The sequence below is a fragment of the Rhamphochromis sp. 'chilingali' genome, assembly GCF_963969265.1.
Source record: "Rhamphochromis sp. 'chilingali' genome assembly, chromosome: 12".
Lineage (NCBI taxonomy): Eukaryota > Metazoa > Chordata > Actinopteri > Cichliformes > Cichlidae > Rhamphochromis > Rhamphochromis sp. 'chilingali'.
Genome location: NC_137939.1, coordinates 12,488,840 through 12,511,036, shown reverse-complemented (window position 1 = coordinate 12,511,036; position 22,197 = coordinate 12,488,840). Strand labels below are relative to the sequence as shown.

Sequence of the window (22,197 nt, the reverse complement as noted above, 5' to 3'; positions counted from 1 at the left end):
CTGCAACATACCTGAGTGGTGAATTCATTGCGATCTGTCTGTCTAGTGGATTGAGGAATTTCCCTGCGAATCTTGTTGACTGTGCCGAGGATGGTGGTTTTCCGTCTAAGAAGTTTTTGCGCAAGTGAAAGCGATGTGAAAAAATTGTCCGTGGTAACATTTCTGCCCTTGTCTAGGAATGGTTCCATCAGCCTCATTACTACATTTTCAGAAAGTCTCTCCCCAGTGGGACGACTGGGGTCCTTGCCAAGATATGGGAAGACATTGCAAATGTACTTGGATTTTAGGTCGCAAGCCACCCAAAACTTGATCCCAAACTTGTCCGGAAGCTCCGAAGGCGACTCGTGATATTTCTCCTGGCCTTAGCCGTTGGCTCTCCATCTGCAGCGTACGCTTCTATTGGGGTGAAAGGGAGACAGGTCCCCACCTGTTCTTCACGCCACACTGTGCCATCTTTCGCTGTCTCAGTCCCCAAACAAGCTCTCTTTTTAGGTGCAGAAGCAGTCTCCTCATCTGCAGTGTGAACAAATTCAAATTGTGAGCAATGGGAAGGTCCAGTATCTCCTCCTCTGTATCAGAATAATGTCTGAAATATCTTACTTACAAACTACATCCACTTACTTATTTGAAATGAAATAGGAAATAACATGAAATGCAACTAACCGGAAGACTGATCAGACAGCTCTGAGTCCGAATCCGGCTGAACTTGTAGGTCTTCTCCATCCGAGTCACAAGGGTCGACTTCCCTCAGGATCATTTCCAAGGCCTGCTGAGTGGTGAGTCTTCTCTGCATTTTCTTTCCTTGGAGAGGAGGTCCGTACACCACAGAATTCTTCAGGGCAATGAAGGATTAGGCTAAGTGTAGTGAGATTGTATCATATATATAGGGCTTGGCTTCCTGATCAATGCTCCACTACCAAAAGGAAGCCAAGCCCTGCCACCCTTTACAACAAAACAAGGTGTGATCACATTGATGCCACAATGGACGACTGATCAATGCTCCACTACCAAAAGGAAGCCAAGCCCTGCCACCCTTTACAACAAAACAAGGTGTGATCACATTGATGCCACAATGGACGACTGATCAATGCTCCACTACCAAAAGGAAGCCAAGCCCTGCCACCCTTTACAACAAAACAAGGTGTGATCACATTGATGCCACAATGGACGACTGATCAATGCTCCACTACCAAAAGGAAGCCAAGCCCTGCCACCCTTTACAACAAAACAAGGTGTGATCACATTGATGCCACAATGGACGACTGATCAATGCTCCACTACCAAAAGGAAGCCAAGCCCTGCCACCCTTTACAACAAAACAAGGTGTGATCACATTGATGCCACAATGGACGACTGATCAATGCTCCACTACCAAAAGGAAGCCAAGCCCTGCCACCCTTTACAACAAAACAAGGTGTGATCACATTGATGCCACAATGGACGACTGATCAATGCTCCACTACCAAAAGGAAGCCAAGCCCTGCCACCCTTTACAACAAAACAAGGTGTGATCACATTGATGCCACAATGGACGACTGATCAATGCTCCACTACCAAAAGGAAGCCAAGCCCTGCCACCCTTTACAACAAAACAAGGTGTGATCACATTGATGCCACAATGGACGACTGATCAATGCTCCACTACCAAAAGGAAGCCAAGCCCTGCCACCCTTTACAACAAAACAAGGTGTGATCACATTGATGCCACAATGGACGACTGATCAATGCTCCACTACCAAAAGGAAGCCAAGCCCTGCCACCCTTTACAACAAAACAAGGTGTGATCACATTGATGCCACAATGGACGACTGATCAATGCTCCACTACCAAAAGGAAGCCAAGCCCTGCCACCCTTTACAACAAAACAAGGTGTGATCACAGGGCTTGGCTTCCTTTTGGTAGTGGACAATTGATCAGGAAGCCAAGCCAAGGTAAATGCAGACTACAGATACCATGGCAGTGCCAGGATTGTGAGTGATTGCTGAAAATGTTGAAATGTACTCACTCACTTTTTATAATTATTTGTAAAAATGTGTACAAATGGTTGATTTTTTGTACTGTTTTTATCAATAAATCTCAGCAACAAAGGACATACACCCATGTGTGTTGATTTCTCCCTAAGATGGCAAACTGAAACACTCCAAGTTGGTGACTTTTGGAGATTTGTTTCCCTGGATGATTGAGAATGCATCAAGATGAAACAAAAGGAAGCTCACCGCTTTTAGCAGCTCCCCCACCCCCTCATCCACACACCCCCACTCCCCTCCCTCCAGAATTCCCAGGTAACAACCCAATTTACATATGAATGACTAGCCAATTTAGCTTCCACTTGCCTGAAGCTAAAGCTTAGCTAAAAGCCTACCAGCCATTTGGCTGGTGGCGGGTTTTAAAGGTAGAAAGGTAGAAGCCTGGGCCTTCCTAGTGTTAAATTGAACATAGTTAGACTGGTTGACTGGATTAGAGCCTGTGTTTGTGTGTCCCTCTGTGCATTTGTGTTTCAATAAGTTATTACTATTCTGCTAAATCATAGTATTTCTGGTATTTTTCGGTACTTGTGCTAAATACAGTATTTCTGCTAAATCATACTATTTCTGCTTTTCATAGGATTTATGCCTAATATAGTATTTCTGCTAAATTATAGTATTTCTGCTTTTTATAGGATTTGTGCCTAACATAGTATTTCTGCTAAATTATAGTATTTCTGCTTTTTATAGGATTTGTGCCTAACATAGTATTTCTGCTAAATTATAGTATTTCTGCTTTTTATACTATTTGTTCTAAATTATAGTATTCCTGCTTTTTATAGGATTTGTGCTTAATATAGTATTTCTGCTAAATTATAGTTTTTCTTCTTTTTATAGTATTTGTGCTAAAACATAGTATTTCTACTAAATGTAGTATTTATGCTTAATAATAGTATTTCTATATATTTCTGCCAGGTCCCCAGGCAGCCAATCCTCTGTGAGGACTGAGACATTCAAATTTTCAAATCAGGGCCTGCACAGTTTCCCAGCCAATCAAATAAGTGTCCTGAGGCATTCAAATTTGCATATTGGGGCCTTCGTGGCTTCTAAGCCAGCCAATCATATCTGAGGGCTGAGGAATTCAAATCCACAAATCAGGGCCTGCACGGCTTCCCAGCCAGCCAATCACATATGTGGTCTCAGGCATTCAAATTTGCATATTGGGGAATTCGTGGCTTCTAAGTCAACAAGTCATCCATGTCATATATCTCTAAAAATTCATATTTTAATATTAAATTGTCAACACTTGAAGATTCCCCCATCTCTTCTGAACAAAACGGTGTAAGAATGACCGTTCTAGCCCCTACGGTTAGGAAATTACGGTCATTTGTTTGAGGGGAGTCGTCACTATGAGAAATAGACTGCAATGATCCTGTGTCTCTCTGTGCTGCTGCGTGTGTAAACAGATGCACCTGTTTTGGTGGGGAAAAGTGCACAGCCTCTCTGATTGGTGGATTCAAATTCACCAGCTCCCAGGCTGACCTAGAAACTTACTTCTCTCTCCCTGTGTGTGTGTGTGTGTGTGTGTGTGTGTGTGTGTGTGTGTGTGTGTGTGTGTGTGTGTGTGTGTGTGTGTCAGAGAGAGAGAGAGAGAGAGAGAGAGAGAGAGAGAAAGGCTTTTAATGGGATGATCTCATTCTAAGATTTAAATTCAATATATTTAGACTGGTTGACTGAATTGGATCTTGTGTGTGGGTCTCTCTGTGCATGTGTGTTTCCTCATGTGTACATATTTGTGATTGTGTGGCTGTAATAAATTTTTTTGCAGATTTTTGTCATTTAACAAGTATATTTGAGGGACCCTCAGCATGTTCAGCATTTTTTCAGCTGTCCATTTTGCTTTTCCAATTTTTCTGTTTAACTTATTACTATTGTGCTAAATCATACTATTTCTGCTATTTTATAAGATTTGTGCTTAATATACTATTTCTGCTTTTATAGGATTTGTGCTTAATATAGTGTTTCTGCTAAATGTAGTATTTATGCTTAATCATACTATTTCTGCTTTTCATAGTATTTGTGCTTAATATAGTATTTCTGCTAAATTTAGTATTTCTGATTAATTATAGTTTTTCTACTAAATCATAGTACAGTATTTCTGCTTTTTATGGGATTTGTGCTAAAACAAAGTATTTCTACTAAATGTAGTATTTGTGCTTAATCATACCATTTCTGCTTTTTATAGGATTTGTGCTTAATATAGTATTTCTGCTAAATTATAGTATTTCTGCCAAATTATAATATTTGTGCTAAAACATAGTCTCAATTTAAAATTACAATATTCATAGTTCATCACAGTGTCTCTGGTAAATCACAATATTTCTGCTCTGTTGTACTATTTTTCTAAATCATAGTGTTTCTGTAATGTTTAAGTATTTTTGGCTAAATATATTCTTTCTGTTATCTTATACTATTTCTCCTAAATTCTTGTATTTTTGAGAAGTTATCATGTTTCTGGTAAGTTACAATATTTCTGCTAAATTCTGCTATGCTATTGTATTTCTGCCAAGTATTATGTTTCCTCTAAGATATTGCAGTTCTGCTAAGTTATTCCATTTTAGCAAACTTCTTTTGCTTCTGCAAAGTTTTTACAATTTCTGCAACTTTTCAGCTTTTTCAGCTACTTTTTGCATACAGCTTCAGCTTTAAGCATCCACACTGCATTTTCGCAGGAAATGCAAATTTTTCTAGTTAACATTGTTTTGCAATAGCGATAACAGAAGCCCTTTCTTTATATCATATTCAACTTCTCTCATGTCCTGGGTCCAGAGGGGATTACTTCTAAAGAAGACTGAGGTATGCTGACAAGTCTTGGTCTTCAATCTTAGAAATATGGCTCTCTATACTATCTATACTATATTTATATCTGTCTAGGTCCTCAGTCATCTTGGTCATGATAGTCTTAAGAGCCTGAACAGATGACGAGTGGACTTCTTTAGGTTTTTTGGAAGACGTTTCACCTCTCACCCAAAAAGTTTTGAATCAGAAAAGGTGGAGAGTCTCAGGTATTTAAACCTTAATAGGGGTTCTCCTTTAGAAGGTGGTTGTTGACCCATTATTAATCATATGCGTCATCACAGGAGCAAATGTGAGAAAAAAAGGCATGGGTCATTACCACTAAAGGTTTTTAACCACCCATTACAGACCTTCCACCGGTTGGTTTCAGAGCTGAAGAAGCCTCTTGGATGAAAGGTGAGACATCTTCAAAAAAAAAACCTAAAGAAGTTCAGCTGCCTTCTTTTCTAGCTCTTAAAATAACTATATGTATTCGTGTTGAACAAATATAACACTCCAGAGCAGATTATATTTAGAGTTTTGGTTTAAAATCAGCTTTAAAAAATACCACATGGATGTAAGATATTTTCTAGATGAGATTTTCCATGATCATTACGTTGAAACCAAGCACACCATTGTTTTTCTTGTGACATTACCAATAAGTTTGATGTGTCACATGGCCCTCTTCCTATTGAAAAAACAAAAGTTGTATCCAAGATGGCCGACTTCTAAATGGCCACCATGGTCACCACCCATCTTGAGGAGTTTGCCCCCTCACATATACTAATGTGCCACAAACAGGACTTTAATATCACCAACCATTCCCATGTTATTACGGTGTATCCATATAAATGGCCCACCCTGTAGTTTGTCTTTGACTGTATATATTTTCTCTTTTGTTTTTCCTTGGTTCTTTATTTATAGCAAACTCTTTTTCTTTGTTAAATAATTGTACCAGTCGTGAGTCGTTCTGGTGACAGACCTCATTGTTGTAGCCTTTCTAGCAGTCGTAATAGCTCTGAATAGATTTTCTGTGATTACAACTGATAAAATGGCGTACACCACATGGCCAGTGGTCATGCCTGGCAGAAACACAATGGATTCAAAATTCACTGCAGTCAAACTAGAGACAAAAGGTTGACCTGCAGAATCTTTATAACTTGTCAAATAAACACAAAGATAACAATCTTAATAATGTTTAGCTTAGTCCTAAACTTCATTAAGCATTTTCCAGGGTGTAAATGTGTAGACAGTTCTTTTAAACAGACCGTCAGTCTGACAGGCAGAAATACAATTCAAGAGAAAATGCAAAGAAGGGTAGCAGTGAAATCATGAATTCTTCATAAGGTGTTACAGCTCAATATTAAGAAGGTGTTGTGGTGACACTGTGCACCCAGTGCATAGCTAGCAGGTTTATATGAATGCAGGCTGTGTGGGTGGTGATGCACTGTGGTCGATAGGATTCACACCGGGCCTTCAATATCACAGCATCACGCAGTCTCTTCAGCTCAAAGCTCCATCTTAACAGAGGTAATCATTTATCCTCTGTGGATCCACTGAAATGACTGTCTGTCTCCCACACACACACACACACACACACACACACACACACACACACACACACACACACACACATTAGTCAGTTCTCCCTCTCCCCTGTGACACCATCTCAGATAGAGTGATGAAATGATTTTCTCCTCCAGTGCTTTTCAATTCACATTAGGGGGAATATTGTGCACCCCCCTTTTTAAATGGCTACAGGTAAATCAAACTATATTGGGTGCACTGAAAGCTAACCCTTGTTACTTTATCCGTACGATCTACAAAGAGGCAGATATGTGATTGCATGTAAGTGCAATGGGAATGCAAAGCCTATATTTGATTTATTTTCTCTTGAATCTTAGAGGATGAAATATTTTAGAATATTGCTAAAACAGTGAAAGTGCATTTGCCGCATACATTTACATCGTCTTAATGGATGCTGCATTTGAAGACAGCAATCAAGTCTGCCAGCAGCTATACCAATGTTCTTTTCTCGTTTCAAAGTTTGCTCGGATGGGGAGCTAGCACGGCTTCATTAGCAACAATTTATAGCGGCAACAACAAACCCACACGTACACACAAACTCAAAGAAGTCAGAGTTTCCTGTTAAAAATGCCTGCAGTAAAACCCTTGAACAAATAGCTCTCCAAACAAGAACAAAGCACTACAAAGCAAATCAACGGTTGATGCCAGCTTAATGACATCTGGGAATTAAATCACTTTCGAGAGCTGCAGTCAGGTAACTCAAAAAAGAAAAAAAGAAAAAAAAGAAATACAAACAAACTCTGCATTTCAAACTGACGGCACATACCGAACACATTTCTTCTCCTTCAGCTTCCACCTGCCACTGGATTGATGTCCTGACAGCTGTTTTTGTAGTCCTAAAAATAGTTGAGAATAGCTTTGTTTTGGCCCGAAGATCAGCACAGAACTTTAAAAACTGCAGTCTGCAATTGACACAACATTTAATGCAGCTTTCTTGATTTCACTCACACGTTTTTTTTCTAGCGATTGATCCTGAAGTAGAAGTAGTGGTTGCATGAAGCAGTGTCTTGGAATAAGTTGGGTTTTTGAATTTTTTTTTCAGCTTCACATAATAAAAGTTTGCCTTTAGTCCAGCAAGATGTCTGTGAAGGTTCTCAGTCATCCAGGTCATCGTAGTCAAAGGAGCTTGCAAAGAAAAGCGTCTGGACTTCTTTAAGTTACTTGAAGACGTTTCACCTCTCATCCAAGAAGCTTCTTCAGTTCTAAGGTCAAATGGTGGAGAGTCCCAGATATAAACCTAGTGGGAGTAACCCCCCACAGAGGGACAAAAGGACCCCCTGATGATCCTCTAATCGCCTGAGCCAAGGTGTGAAACTGGGTGTGGGTCCCAATCAGCCAGAGTTTCGGGTGAGTTCATTGTGAAACCTGGCCCCACCTTATCATGCGAATTCCTGAGGTCAGATGGCCCAGGGTGTGAGTGGGCGTTAAGGCGTCTGGGAAGGGATCTCAAAACTGGATTATAGATGGCAGAGAGTTGGTGTCGTAAACCCCCGCCTCTGTTCAAAGATGGTCGCTCACAGTGGACATAGATGGCTTCTTTCACTCCTCTTTCAAACCATCTGTCCTCTCTGTCCAAAATGTGAACATTGGCATCCTCGAAAGAGTGTCCTTTATCCTTAAGGTGCAGATGGACTGCTGAGTCTTGTCCTGTGGAGGTGGCTCTTCTGTGTTGTGCCATGCGTTTGTGAAGTGGCTGTTTAGTCCAGCAACTAAGTCTTCAACTCTGCAACTCTGGGTCCACATTATCCACACACTATGATATAGCCAAGATGGGAATTATAGTCTTACTAGAACCCTGCACAGGCTTCTATAAGATTTATATAATTGAACAGATTTGCTAAGAAGTCAAGCACAGCTGCAGTGCACATTTCCTGTGCGCCTGCAAGTCGCTTTGCAGCCCACCTCCACAACAGCTGCTCCTTTTGTTTTGGATCTGACTTAAAGAGTAGCAGACCTCTTACATGGATCCACATGGAAAGGCAGGCAGGAATGATTATTCTGTCTTATGCAGTCATGCACGTAGAATGGAATGGCAGAACGAAGCCACACTGCCAAAATATAAGTTACTGCAGCTGGAACTAACAATAGTCCCTCAACTACAGTGGTGCTGACTGAACTGAATTCTCTAAGGCAAGTATAATGATCTCCAGGGTAATAGTGCCAACTAGTAATTGATCATCTCAGTACAATTTTCAAATATAGCTGACTCAGAATTAAAGATATGCCAATGACAAAAAGAATGAAGGCTTGTCAGTCCAACAAACTTCCTCCCCCATTGTTTCCCTAATGAGTTTTCCCTAAGCTACATAACAAGGATTTTGTTGTTGCTTAAGTCAGCCTTACAAATTACAGCATTGTCCTTGTAGACATCCATGTGAGCATATATGCACTTGACTGTGGAGCATTCTGATTCTTAGTTTAGTGGATGTAACGTTTCTCACAACTGGTTTGTTGTGAATAGTGTTCATATTAAACTGATGTGTGTGTATATATTTACACACATTTTATCTTTAAACATGCAGGTATTATTCATTTATGTTTGGATGTATCTCCAGTTCACCTGAAGGACCTCCAAAGGTTACAGCTTTCACTACCCTACACGCTTTAACTACTCTGGAACAGCTCTATGTGGGTGTCATGGTGTAGGAGGATGGAAGTGATATTATTTGTCTGACCACAGAACAGTTTTCCACTTTGTCTCAGTCCACTTTAAATGAGCTTTAGCCCAGAGACAACAGCAGTATTATTAGATCGTTTACACATATGGTTTCTTGTTTGCATGACAGAACTTTAATCTTCAATTGTAGATGTGACTGAAATAGATGCCAGAAATCACTGTCTGTGAACACGGATCACAGACAGTGATTTCTGGACGCGTTCCTGAGTCCATGCAGTGATTTCCAACACAGAATCATTCCTGTTTTTAATGCAGCGCCTCCCGAGGGCACAAAGATCACATGGATCCAGTACTCATTTCTCCAGTTCTCAGAATCTCCAACATTTTTGGAAATGGCTTTCTACGTTAAACGTTGCTAATAATGCAACAAATAATTTTATTTGAATGAATTTTCGGAAGCACTTGAAACTATGCATTTAACTATATTCAGCAGTTCATTTTGGAATTAAGGCACGGCGGGACCACAGATCTGTTTTGAGCCATCTTTATTCAACATATGTCACACCACCACAACACCCATCAACCCCTGAGTCCCCGTGGGCGTGATTGCGGATGCCATGCAGGTGCATCCTCACGGCACCGCAGACCACACCCCACCACACAAGCTTACATGTGTTGTTACAGTATATACAAGGTCCCTGGTTTTTCAAATACAACGAACACAAACCCATCCTCAGGGAGGGTAGCAATATGTGGCACTGAAGATAGAATTTAATTGTTAACCTCACAGGAATATTGTAATTAGGTGAACATGAAAATTCAGGTAGCCAAAAATCTTGTCTAAACATGTAACTCTTAGGAAAGTCAACAGCAGTCAAACTTTGAGAAATATTGAAAATGGATTCAATCATGTTGCCTTGATATTTTGAGTTTTCCCAGCTTTTTCTTTTTAACAGTGCAGAACATGAGGCATTAACTCCAGCAGCAATGATACACATCAAATACAAACCTTATTTAAAAATTCTGTGAATATTGTCACATCTTAATTATGAACTTTACCCCAAAAACTATAGCCGGTTTACATCTCACACAGAAAGCAGAAGATTGTCATTTAACGGGATCAAATCACAGCAAAGTAATTATTTAGGTTGACATACCTCATAAAAGAAGACAACCAGCTGCCCCTGAGCCTCTCTCTTTTCTCTGACCCACACTCACACAAACTCAATCACATGGGGGGATAGGGATGATGGGAATTATGAGTCCAGTGTAATTACCCATAGTTCTCTGTGCGACATCTGTTCATCTGATAAGCCTCGGGTTCATCGATCTCTCTTAAAAAATCAGTCAGCTCTGAGAAATTGGCGTGGATCTCTGGCATGAAATGACCGGGCTTGGCCCGTTGGCTGAGGCTTGTAAAAGTCTGTCTGTGTGTGCACAGGCTAAAGAGCTGAAGTGCAATTTAAACAGTGTTAGCTGCTACAAACTGTCACTGTGGGGTTCAGAGTTTGCTTTTTATTACAAAAAAGAGAGAGAGCAGCTTAAATATGAGCGATGCCACATTGTACCGCATCTTCAATATGATTTGAGGGTAGGAGCTAGTGCAACAGGACTGAATGAATGTCTGATTCTCTGTTTGTTTTAAATATAGGCACCCAGACAGTCCTCGTCACAGGTCTTGTTCAAGGCACATCTGGCACTGCGGTTGCCTGCCTGAACATTTGCTGTGTGTACTCATCCACAAAATTTGGATTTTCTGGAAGTTATGCAAACAATTCACGTCCCTGTGAAAACAAAAACAGCAAAGAGAGCATTCAGAGGTGGAATCACAATTTTAGCTGATCATAACATGACTGATCTAGAAAAGTGAGAACAAGGGGAGTGAGAACACATTTTTATATATGTAAGAATTAGTTTTCACTCAAATCTAAAATACTATTTAGTCTAGTATAAACATAGCATGAAAGAGCAATAATGTATTGTATGGATATTGTGTAGCAGGAGTTTTCCCAGTATTCACGCAGGACTTGCGTATTTAGATAAATCCTTCTGCATTTTGTTAAGCATTTAAAACCCTTTCACAATAATACATCTGATATACATCCAGAGCAGAGCTGTGAGGCATTAAAGTAGGAAGGAAGAAAAAACACTGCACAGGAAAGACAGGCAAGTTAAGAGAAAGAGAGATTGCCACCTTCAATTCTCTGCTGAGGAATAAAGAGATCGCTACCCTCCATTTCACAAGTCTGTCCCTGATGAGCTGGTTTAGTCGGTTCTGTTTAGTGATGGGCCAGCCACAATTACGGGCAATCCACTTAACTGGTGACAGCTTCCCTAAACGTGATAAATTACACTGGCGGGCAGAAATAACATTCTAAACTTTGGTTTGATGAATTTGGTCTCTGTTTGGTTCCAAAACTTTGCAAGTTAATGAGTGAAGTCCCACAGCTCCCGAGCTTTTAATTGGTGTATTTTGTTGTGAGTGGCTATTCTGAGGTGTGTTAAAGACACATCTATCTATCTATCTATCTATCTATCTATCTATCTATCTATCTATCTATCTATCTATCTATCTATCTATCTATCTATCTATCTATCTATCTATAAATTAATTAAAAGATAATTGCACAAAAATCAAAGATTAACACATTTAAAGGCAAATTGATTAAATTATCCAAATAAAATTGAGTGAATTACAAAGTAAAAGATTATTAACCTCTTTAATATTTCAAAAAAATGGATTTACTGAAATAAAAGAAAACAGTCAAAAGTGAGCCAAAGTACACCAATTAATAATAAATAATGGATTTTTTTTTCTTCAATGAATCTGAAAATGCACTTTGAAAAGAGGCACGGATGTCTGAAACCACCAGAATTAAGAATACAGCGTTTGATCAGACATTTTAAAGGTCAGTCCAATTTCATCATTTGCTTTTTCTCATCCTTTAAGCTGTTTGATTTTCTTAGCCATTGAGCTGCCCCTTCCAGTCCCTCCATTTTCCTCTCCGTGACACACGAATCAGAGAGGGCCACTCGCTAATTTACATTACTTTTTTTCCCCTTTACGTCATTTTACCAAGGGCTTAAGTGTCAAAGGAAGGGACGATAACTACCAAACCTAACAATCATAGTGTGACAAAAAAAACCCCAAAAGGTGGGGTCCTATTATTTACCACAGATGCTATGTGATTATTCTTGGTAGAATTTAAACAAGAGGTAAATAGCTTAGTTATACTATTTTACTTTACTGCTTTGGACTAACCTGTTCTTCTACATTTATCTTCAGCTATGACCACACACCATATTTCATGTTAAGACATGACACTGCTGTCAGCATCTGTTTTCCAAAATGCTGATCTAATTCCTTACATGAGTGTGCTAAATGCCCAGCAAGAGACTTTCAGATCCTGGCATCTGCCCTATGATAGGTCTGGCTGGCTGGCAGAATGGATGGATATATAAAAGCATATTAAATAAAACAATATACTTCATAAAGACTGATCTATATTATTTATGTGGTAAAATATCTCTGTTTCTTTTTTTATTTCTTTCTAAATGTATTTCTGTCTCTTGTGACTCACTCATTCAAACACACAGACACTTTCATTCTTCACTGTTATTCTTTCCCTCTCTTCCACCCTCCACTCTCGTGTCTCTCGTGTATATCTCCATTGTGACACACACACACAGAATCGCTGACATTTCTACCCTTCTTTCTCTCTCTCTCACTCTACTCTTTACCTCTACCTCTACCTAGCCTCTCTCTACTTCCATTCCCCCCCTTTCTCATTCTAATGCATGGCTGTATATTTGGCCTTTGTCGAGACACCCTCACTCCTGGAGGATGCTCCTGGAATCAATTTGGGTGGCCTGTGCCAAGCCACTGATCAACAATTTACAGGCCATCAACTGCTGAGGCTGCTGGGAGGCTGTTTAACTGGTAGATTATGTGTCTGACATGACAGAGCATTTACAGCAGGTTTAGTCCCAGCTTTAAACACAAAGAGGACTACCTCTGACATTAGCTTACATTGCTGTTTGTGCAATTCCATACTATTCACAACAGTTTTATTTAACTTGCAGTTGCTTTCCTGTTTGCTGGCACACTACCTTTTGGGACCTGAGCAGATTTAATCTATGATTAAGTTTGTAACACAACTGTACTGGAGCAAAACTCTAAACCTGGACCCTGTGGCCGATCAGGTGAGGAGTTTGGATTTAACTTTTTTAAGAAAACATTAGAGAGACAAAAAATAATAATCAATGCACCTACAGAGCAATGAACAAAGCACCAGTACACTTCATTGCAGTGAATTTCATGCAACACATTTGACAGAGGTGAGATTGAAACCTGCATGAATAAATTTAGACCTGCAAATTCATTAGACAATCCTTGCATGCCTTTGTGATTTCTTTTTATTGTTCTTGTGAACTCCTAAATTGGGAGTGCACAACTTAAGAATTCTGTAGTGCTGTATCCATAGAGAATAATTAAATTCATCGGGGCTCTCGCATTCTCTCTTGACACTATTTGCGCGTGCAGAGAAAGGGAAAGCGGATGAGAGCAGAAAGAGAGAGAGCAAGCTTGAGAGACAATTGGGCAGTTCAAACGACAAACAGGCAGAAAGGAATGTAGTGGTTGCCATGCGACGGCCATATATAGTGGTGATGGCCTCGGTAATGCTACCTGGCGTTCTGTTCAGTGATTTAATCAGCTCTCCCAGCCAGCCATAAATCATCATCAGGGCGAGTTACAAAAGCTTAAAGGAGAAACACTGACAAACCCAGAATTCACAACACTGTTGCTGAAAAAATAAGCTTGTTTCTCTGACTTCTGTCCTCTTCTACTCTTTTGTCCAGAACAATTACATGGTTCAGTGTATGGTCGGTGATTGTTTTAAAGATTAATGAGCAGAGCCAGGTTTGTAGCGGGGAGGACACTAAAAATGGTTGCAACATCAGTGTTACCAAGTGAACAAAAAAAGACTTCATGATGCATTTATATTAAAATGTACCCATCAGTAAGTCTAACAGCCATGTGTGATCATTTTTACGTGTCATGTTTTTTCAATAGGAGGATTTGCAATCAACAGCCAGAGCAACCTTCAGTTAACCAAGCTCATCTCTGCTGACATCTTGTGACATTCCTTTAAGGCATCTCTGGGCACTGATGGTGTATACTTCAAATTACAAAGGCTATGAAAAAGTATTTCACTGTAGCACAAAGTTTCAGCAAATACGGGCAGTGCATTATCATCAATATAAAGTTATTTTTTTTATTGATATAATAATTATTTCATGTTAGGCAGATAAAAAAAACTTGAATGCACAAAATGCCAGCAGCCATACATGCCCATAAGATAACACTGACTTTACCACCTTGACAGATGATGTAGTATGCTTCAGCTATTGCTCTCCTTATCAGTATTTTTCCTCTTTCTATCAATCGTGTATAAGTTAATCTTTATAAACTCTCTGTACTTTCATTTATGAAGACATCTCTTGATTGTAGACTGAAACGCCTACCTCCTCAAGAATTTTCTTGGCTTAGTTAGATGTTGTGAAGTTTCTGTTCTGAACCATTCATCACTTTGAATCAACTTTGGCTATTAGGTCTGTTCATTTGACATACAATAACAAGGGAATGGGCCTCACCTTGCCATGAAACTACTTGTCAGTTAATTATTAATTAAATTTGAGGGACTATGTATAAAAATGGCTCAAATCCCTAAAAATTTAATTTAATCTCTTTGTCAAACCCCCTTGAATTAAAGCTGAAGATCTGCAAAACTACAAAAACTGTTACTTTATCCAGCAAATTATGGACCTAAGTACATTTGACACTACTACTTGTACTACTCCTTGATGTTTCCATATTTAATATAATCTACAAGATGAACTGGCAAATTTAAATCCCATTAAATAACCTATGACCTATACCACGCATTGGGGAAATCCCAACATCAGCAAAACTTTTATTGTGTTTTATATCACCAATTAGTTGTTTCTGTGGTATTCCACTGAGTAATATTTGTAGATTTAGCACATAGGGCAGAGAGATCCTCATCTGTGTCATCTAAAGTTGCGCCCTCCAACTCCCCTTTAAATACAGGACAGATGGCTCCTGTGCAAAGAAAGCTGTCTGAAGTAAGAAGGAAGCACACACAAACACGTGCACCCACACAGACACAGCAGCAGGTAGACTTAACCATAGGTCTTATCAGGTTGCCCCAGCTGTGTTGCCAGACGCTAGCCTCTGCTCACCGTCTGTCTGCCATAGTTAAACTGGGGGTGTTTAAAATTAGATTTAACATCGATCATTTCCACGGCCTGAATAGGGCCTGGTGTCAGAGGGTGGCAGGGGCAATCCCTCACCCACCGTCTGTCTGTCTTGCCTTAACACAACATCAGTCAGTCTTGGGAGAGATGGAGAAAGGAAAACAAGTAAAGGAAGATAAAGCAAAGTTGTCCAACTGAAAAAGGGGAAAAGCAAAAAAGGAGGGAAGAATCGGTGGAACAGGTGACGAAAATAAAGATGAAAGGAAGAAGACAAGACTGTAGAATAGATTGTAGCACCTTATTTCTTTTTTATCCTTTAAAAACAGATAAGGTACATGAAGAGCAAATAGAGATTTGTTAAGTTAAGTTTGAAACAATTCTGTTAATTTATTGCATTGTTACTGCTCTTCAAAGAATAAGACTGCAGTGGTGGAGGCTGCAGGTTCCTGACAGTTGTGTCATTTACATGACTTATTTGCATGGTAATTGTATTTCATGCTACGTTTCCCTTTATGCAGTGTTACCACCAAGGTAGAGGAGGAAGCTGATCTGCATATTAACAAGCTACATGGTAAGTAATAGCGACACAATTTTGGATTATAGACTGAGTATATATTCTGTCCCTGGATGTTTTTACCATATTTTATCTGAATTACTTACATTCTTACACTATGTGACACAATTTTTTTAAACTATTTTTATTATTATTAGGACAAGATATTGAGATTAATTGTGCTTGGAATCTGCTGGAGCCATTCTTCCAGTTTTGGGGTAATAGCTTCTCATGTTCCTGTTACTCTGGACTTTACCTTCCTTATCTGCTCCAGTTATTCCTTCAGCCCCTGGTACTTCTCTGTTTTCCTATACTCGTGTTGCTGTGTGCTGGAATTCACACATCTGTCACAATTATGGTCTTCTGCTCCTTTTTAGCCACCACTATGTCTGGTTGGTTGGCCACCAGGTGCTTGTCGGTCCAAACTCAAAGTCCCACAGGCCCCGTTGTTCTCAGCCACCCTTTGTTGTGTCTCCCATCAGGACTTGGGAACTTCTAGACCATATGCACAGATGTTCCTCCACACTATCCCAGGCATTTGGTTGTGCCTCTTAGTGTATGTGGTCCCAGCATTCATCTTACATCATGTGTTGGATAGTCTCCAGGGGACCTTTGCACAGTCTGCAATGTGGGTCTTATCTCCTGAGCTAGACTGTTGCCTCTATGGACCTGGTGCTTAGGGCTGTTCTTATCCTGCCATGATTAGAACCTCTGTACTTTAGGACGGACTTTTGGCAGGATTTTTTTTAAGTCTGCCACTTCCTTTTTCTGTGGATGGTACATCCCATGCAGGGGCTCGGTCATCCATGATGGTTTCTCTTTCTGTTCTGCATCACCATCTGTCTTCAGCTGCCTGAGGCATTCTTGGAGCAGCTCATCTCAGGAGGCCATCTTCCTGATGTGTTTGCAGATGGTGCCTGTTTCATCTTGGATTGTGCAACTGATGGTCACTAATTCTCACCCTCCCTCTTTCTTTTGATAAAAGAGCCTGGACTTCGGGTGACCTCTGTGCATTGCAAGACATTTTTGTGCCTTGACATCAATGGAATCTGTGTCCTCCTATCAGTCCATCATCTCAGTATATTCTACATTTAACTGTGACTTGTGGAATTGCCTTCGAGTTTCCACAGTCAGTCCGAATGAGTTTCTAATGAACGTTATCAGTCTACACTTAGCCTTGTACAGTGCCAAGCACTCCACTATCCATTTGGAGAGCACTGAGTCGCAGGTGTTCTTGAAGTCAATCCAAGTGGTGCTCAGGTTTGTTTGCCTCATCTTAAAGTCATAAAATACTGCTCGGTCAACCAGGATCTGGTGCTTTGGCTCTTTGGTATTATTTCCAATGCCTTTCTGAGCTTTCCTCATATGCTTACTCAGCTTGGTTATTAAGATGCTGTTCTAAAAGTCTGAAAGGACCTTCCATGTTGTGGAGGAGCAGATCATTTTAATAGTTACTACCAACAATAGTTTGATGGTGTTGTACCCTTGTGGGAATCCATTGTGACTGGGATTGTTCTGCCTTGTGTTAGCCAGTTTGGATGACTGCCTGTTGGCAGCAGACCCCTTATTTGTGCTGCCAGACAATCATAGAATGCCTTAGCTTCTTCTGCCATGGATCATGTCATAGCCTGGTGCTGTGCAGCTCATTTATTCTAGAGATTTTATTGTTGGATGTGTGTCTTTGTAAGATCGACTGGTTCTTGCTTGTTGTTGTCTGCTCTAATGTCCACCAGTCGCTTGGCATTGGTCTTGGACTTCTTTACCCCAGATGTTCCCCCAGTATTGCTCAGTCTCAGCTGTGCGTGGTCTGTCTGTGTGCTACTATTACCTTGTAGGTGAGAGCACACCCTGGATGGATATGTGGAGAACAGGCCATTTATTCTCTTGACCTTTGCTTCTCTGGTATCTCTTCAGCATTGTAGCTAGAGTTGTGGCCTTTGTTTGGCACTTTGTAGAGCCTCAGTATTGAAAAGCTTGTTGTATCTTATACGCAAGTGTTTCTAGGTGCTTCCATTATTTCTATATTGCTCACCACCATTACCACTGTGTTATAGCCTCTTTGATCCAACTTTGATAGTACCAGACTCCTGTTGACATTATTGCACTGAACAATTAGGTGCTTTTTGGTTAGTGGGGATTCTGGTTTTCTATTCATAGATAGTTCCCAGATGTTTTGCATATAACCTCTGTTACTAGGTCAGCTGGCACAGTCGCATGTTCCACTAACCTGCTCCTCATCAGCATGTCCTGGTTCTTCAACAGCTGATGTGGGTCTTGTTAAGCTGGACGACCTTTGAGCTGGCAAGCCTTCAGTTATGCATCTTGCATTCATGTTTCTAGTAGTCAACTTCCAGATAGCCTTATTTTACCCACCTTTGGCTGATCACTAATCATCACCTTTTACCTTCTGGTGATTTTAATGTTTTTACAGTTTTATTGCCAATATTTTGGGTAACCTTCGATACATGTATTTTCTGTGAGCAATTATATCAATTATGATATTTTATTCACTCATTGGTTACCATACTTTTAAATGCTTTCCATCCGATATGAAAAGGAACAAATACCTTTTTCTTTCTTAAACAATTTTTTAAACGCTTATGATTCTTTTGTATTTACCGTTTTATACACAGTAAATTTATTTAAAGTCTTTCTAAAAATTTCACATCACTAATAGATGATTTTCCTCTCAATGGAATTTTTAATTCCACATACTTAATGCTTGCAGTGCTTGTTCTTGGAATAGAAGCAAATGTGGAAATATTTTTATAAAATTCTACTTAACATAACATAGTGTTACTATGTACTACTGTAGATAGATAGATAGATAGATAGATAGATAGATAGATAGATAGATAGATAGATAGATAGATAGATAGATAGATAGATAGATAGATAGATAGTGTCAAAGAAAGCTCAGTTTGGATTAGTCACTTCTATGCGGTGCCATACCCTTTGCCAGTCAAGCAGCACATCCTTTAATGAAATACACAATGAAGCTTTTCCAAGCATGACATTCTCTCAGTAATGCCATCCATCCACCACATCCTAGTTATGGCCTTGCAGCAGTAATGCCCACTCATTGGACTGTGCTAATACCATCAGCATCCTTGTTATGTTTGTGAGGCATGGCCTTGCCGAATGTGAGGAACATTGATTTTTATATCCCTGCTTCCAGCAAGGTTTGTAGTATCTCTAGTCGTGCACCTGGCCTTGCATCTTTATTGCATTTTTGAGTAAATGCAGTAATTAAACAGTCACTGTTTTTCTGATTGATTTGATCAACAGTGTGATAAATTCTGTCCTTTTCATAGAATAGATGCATAACTCAGTCGCAGTTCAGTTAATTCCTTAAGAGGCTTCCTCATTACTGTCTTAATGGCTGTTCAATTAGAGTTTCCATCACTATGAACTGAAAGTGAATTAGTCCAACACTGTAGACTATGAACTGCAGTTAACTATTTGTACAAAAGGGTCATTCGAGGCGTGGAAATGGGTTTTATTTCGGGGATGAACTCATACGGCTGTTACAGTAATGAGAGACTAGGTGTTTTTTCTGCATATGGACTTACAATAATACAATAATGTATATACAGTATGGAGTCCAAGGTGAGCTGAGGCTTTACATTGTCTAACATACAGGGATCTGTGTTTTATGACTAACTACATTATATGCTAATAAGATTTCCATGATATTGCAAATATTACTATATTGTTAGCATACCACATAGTGAACATTAAGCTTTCTATTTGACAGCACTGTCAGCATGAGCGACATGCAGAGCTGCTAGCAAGGCTTTGTTCTCTTACATAAACACTTCCAGTTCAGGTTTAAGATAATATATAATGTATATAATCCCCAGAAGTGTGTGTGTCAGAGTATACCTGTCTTGATGAGCTGACATGAGCTGTCTTTTGCCATATATGCCCTTTACTGCCAAACAAACATAGTTAATTTTTCCTTTTTCCCCCAATAATGTCTTCTTCCCTCTTGAACCCTTTGTGATATCCATCAATCCTTAACTGTTGAGGGACACACTCATTTCACAGGTCAATTAATTTTAATCAGACTGTGTCAATTTAATCTGGGTTCAAACCGCTAGACGGACACTTTGTGAAAATCTCATTAACCTTCCCATTTCCAATCTGCTCACTTCATCAGTGGGGCACAGCAATGACTCAGACATTTTCAAACCCACGCATTTTCTGTCAGTAAACAAACTCGTGAATTTGGATAATGTCACAAGAAAAAAGATGCCTAAGAGAGGAAACATGTGACCCCCCCCCCCACACTGACAATGACACTGACATTGACTTAGTGTCCTCCGGTAGGTGTTTTAATAGCAATAACACTGGCGAGAAAATCAATGTGAACTCAAGATAAGGTTATGGTTAAATGATTGCTTTGAGGGTAAGGGGCGACTGCGGCAGCAAAAGAATGGTGATGGTTAATGCAGGATACGTGTGACGGCACTGAAACGCTTGTTAAACAAACGTTGTCCCGATCAGGCCAAAAAAGTAAATCTGTCACACTGCGTTCACGCTGCTCAGACAAATGCTGCTACTGGGATATCTTTTCTTTCACCTGATTTTTTACTTTTATTACTTTTATTTTATTTTTGCTGAATTTGAATGGAAATCTAAGCGATTAATGGGTGGCTATTAACACAAAAATAAGTTGGTTTGCATGGCTATGTTGTGAAACTTTCTGAAGCCAGTTAATTAATTCACACCGACATCATGATGATTGTTTTCCTCTCTCTCTGTCTTGCCAGTTCTCATTCTGGCCACAACTATTTTTGGCTCTTTTCATGTTTACAAGTTAATGCAACACTCTCTATACTCCCCCAGCAACAGCTATAAATACATTGATTGCCAATATAGTCAGACAGCACATCTTAAGAATTATTTCAAGAGAGCATGAAACAGTATTTTAAGTAGTTTTTTGTGCTCAAGCAGACGAGACAGTCTAGTCAAGTATATTACATGGTGTTGTTTTTTTCTTTTGGCCATTTCATCCAATTAATATAGCATTACACGTGGATCATCACTGATTAGTAGATACCATGAGGATGTCGGATCTTTGTGCTAAAATGCCCTCTAATTATTTTACCCCTGTCCCACCATGTGCTTTGATTTTAGTCAGTGTGACAGATTTTTACCAACAGCTAAATCATTTTTAGTGCAGCGTAGGTTCTCTGAGATTAATGTCTCCATTAACCAGCTGTTTGTATGCTTTCTGTTGCAAAACCTCCATTTTTACAATCTGCAAAATCGTGGAGAGAAAGTGTAAATGAGCTTTTGATTGTACAACACTCTCTTTAAGTAAATGAAACAATACATAATTACATTTTAAACATGTGCACGCAGTATTTTGAAATGTTATTATCCCTATTTTTGATATTGTAAATAAACAATTGCTCTCTATTTTATATAAAATGGTAACATTGCAATCATGACTAAGCAACTGTATGCATGCATTATGTGCAACTAATTTGATTTTACAGATGGAAAACCAACATATTTACACTGGCTACACTGTTGTTAGTTATTAACATGGTTATATTACAGCTTTTATTTAGTGCTCCATTAAAATTTACCAGACTTCAAAGCAAAACCCTGCGACACTATAGAAATATGCTGTTGTTATATGGTGAATCTTTAGGCACGACAATTATATCTTGTCAGCTGAGGTTACACACACTTCATTAAGCTTTACTCTCATTCCAACTAATGCTTAGTGGTTTTTATTTTAAAGGTTTCAGTGTGCTTGGCAGACCAAATCGAGTGCACCCAACCACTACGGCCAAGTACTCATTATTTGGACTTCAGTGTCGTGGAGAGCTGATAAGATGCAAACTCATTTGCATGAGAGGCCAAGACACCCTTCAGAAACCATAGAGCCGTGCAGGAAAGCCACTATACTCAACACTGGCCTTTCATCTCTATCTCTATCTCCTTTACTCTTCTATTCTCTTTCTTCCTTCTAGCACACACTCACAATGCCAGGCACAAAGAATAACATGCATGCACTGCAAAAAAAGAAAAAGAAAAAAGACAAGGTTGGCAAGAGATTTTATTTGGAATGAAAGCTTATCAGGTTCATTTTACAATAGCTACCATAGCTTGCAGACTTGTAGCAGTATGTTAACTCTTTCAGGACATTTGTTTTGTAAAAAAGAGAAACTGTCTCACTGAGGGTTTTTTGTGGGGGGTTTTCTTTGGGGGGTTCATGATTATTCTCTGAAAAAGGTCATTTTGAAGAATTAAAGAGCAGCTGCACAAAATTTCCCTGAAGTAAGGGTGATCATTCTTGGTACAAAATACAAGACATTACCTGGCTTGTCATTTTTATAGTGTAG

At 39.5% G+C, this 22,197-nt stretch overlaps 1 protein-coding gene and 2 long non-coding RNA genes across 3 annotated transcripts in view; 1 reads left to right on the top strand and 2 right to left on the bottom strand.

Moving 5' to 3' along the window:
• Nucleotides 1-793, bottom strand: part of LOC308406609 (piggyBac transposable element-derived protein 4-like) — a gene marked incomplete at both ends in the record, with an annotated part of 34,956 nt that extends 34,163 nt beyond the window's left edge. Inside the window, 3 exons of the mRNA XM_080897689.1 lie at nucleotides 12-329; nucleotides 428-513; nucleotides 664-793. Of these exons, the coding sequence (XP_080753815.1) occupies nucleotides 12-329; nucleotides 428-513; nucleotides 664-793 (534 nt within the window). The remainder of the gene's footprint in view (nucleotides 1-11; nucleotides 330-427; nucleotides 514-663) is intronic.
• Nucleotides 794-6,042: 5,249 nt separating this feature from the next.
• LOC308407739 lies at nucleotides 6,043-7,631 on the bottom strand. Its single transcript, XR_013973715.1, has 3 exons — nucleotides 7,335-7,631; nucleotides 7,153-7,222; nucleotides 6,043-6,368 (listed from the first exon to the last, which is right to left on the bottom strand). It is a non-coding gene; the product is annotated as an uncharacterized lncRNA (long non-coding RNA).
• Nucleotides 7,632-15,432: 7,801 nt separating this feature from the next.
• Nucleotides 15,433-21,644, top strand: LOC308407196. Its single transcript, XR_013973636.1, has 3 exons — nucleotides 15,433-15,523; nucleotides 15,801-15,853; nucleotides 21,594-21,644. It is a non-coding gene; the product is annotated as an uncharacterized lncRNA (long non-coding RNA).
• Nucleotides 21,645-22,197: the final 553 nt, after the last annotated feature.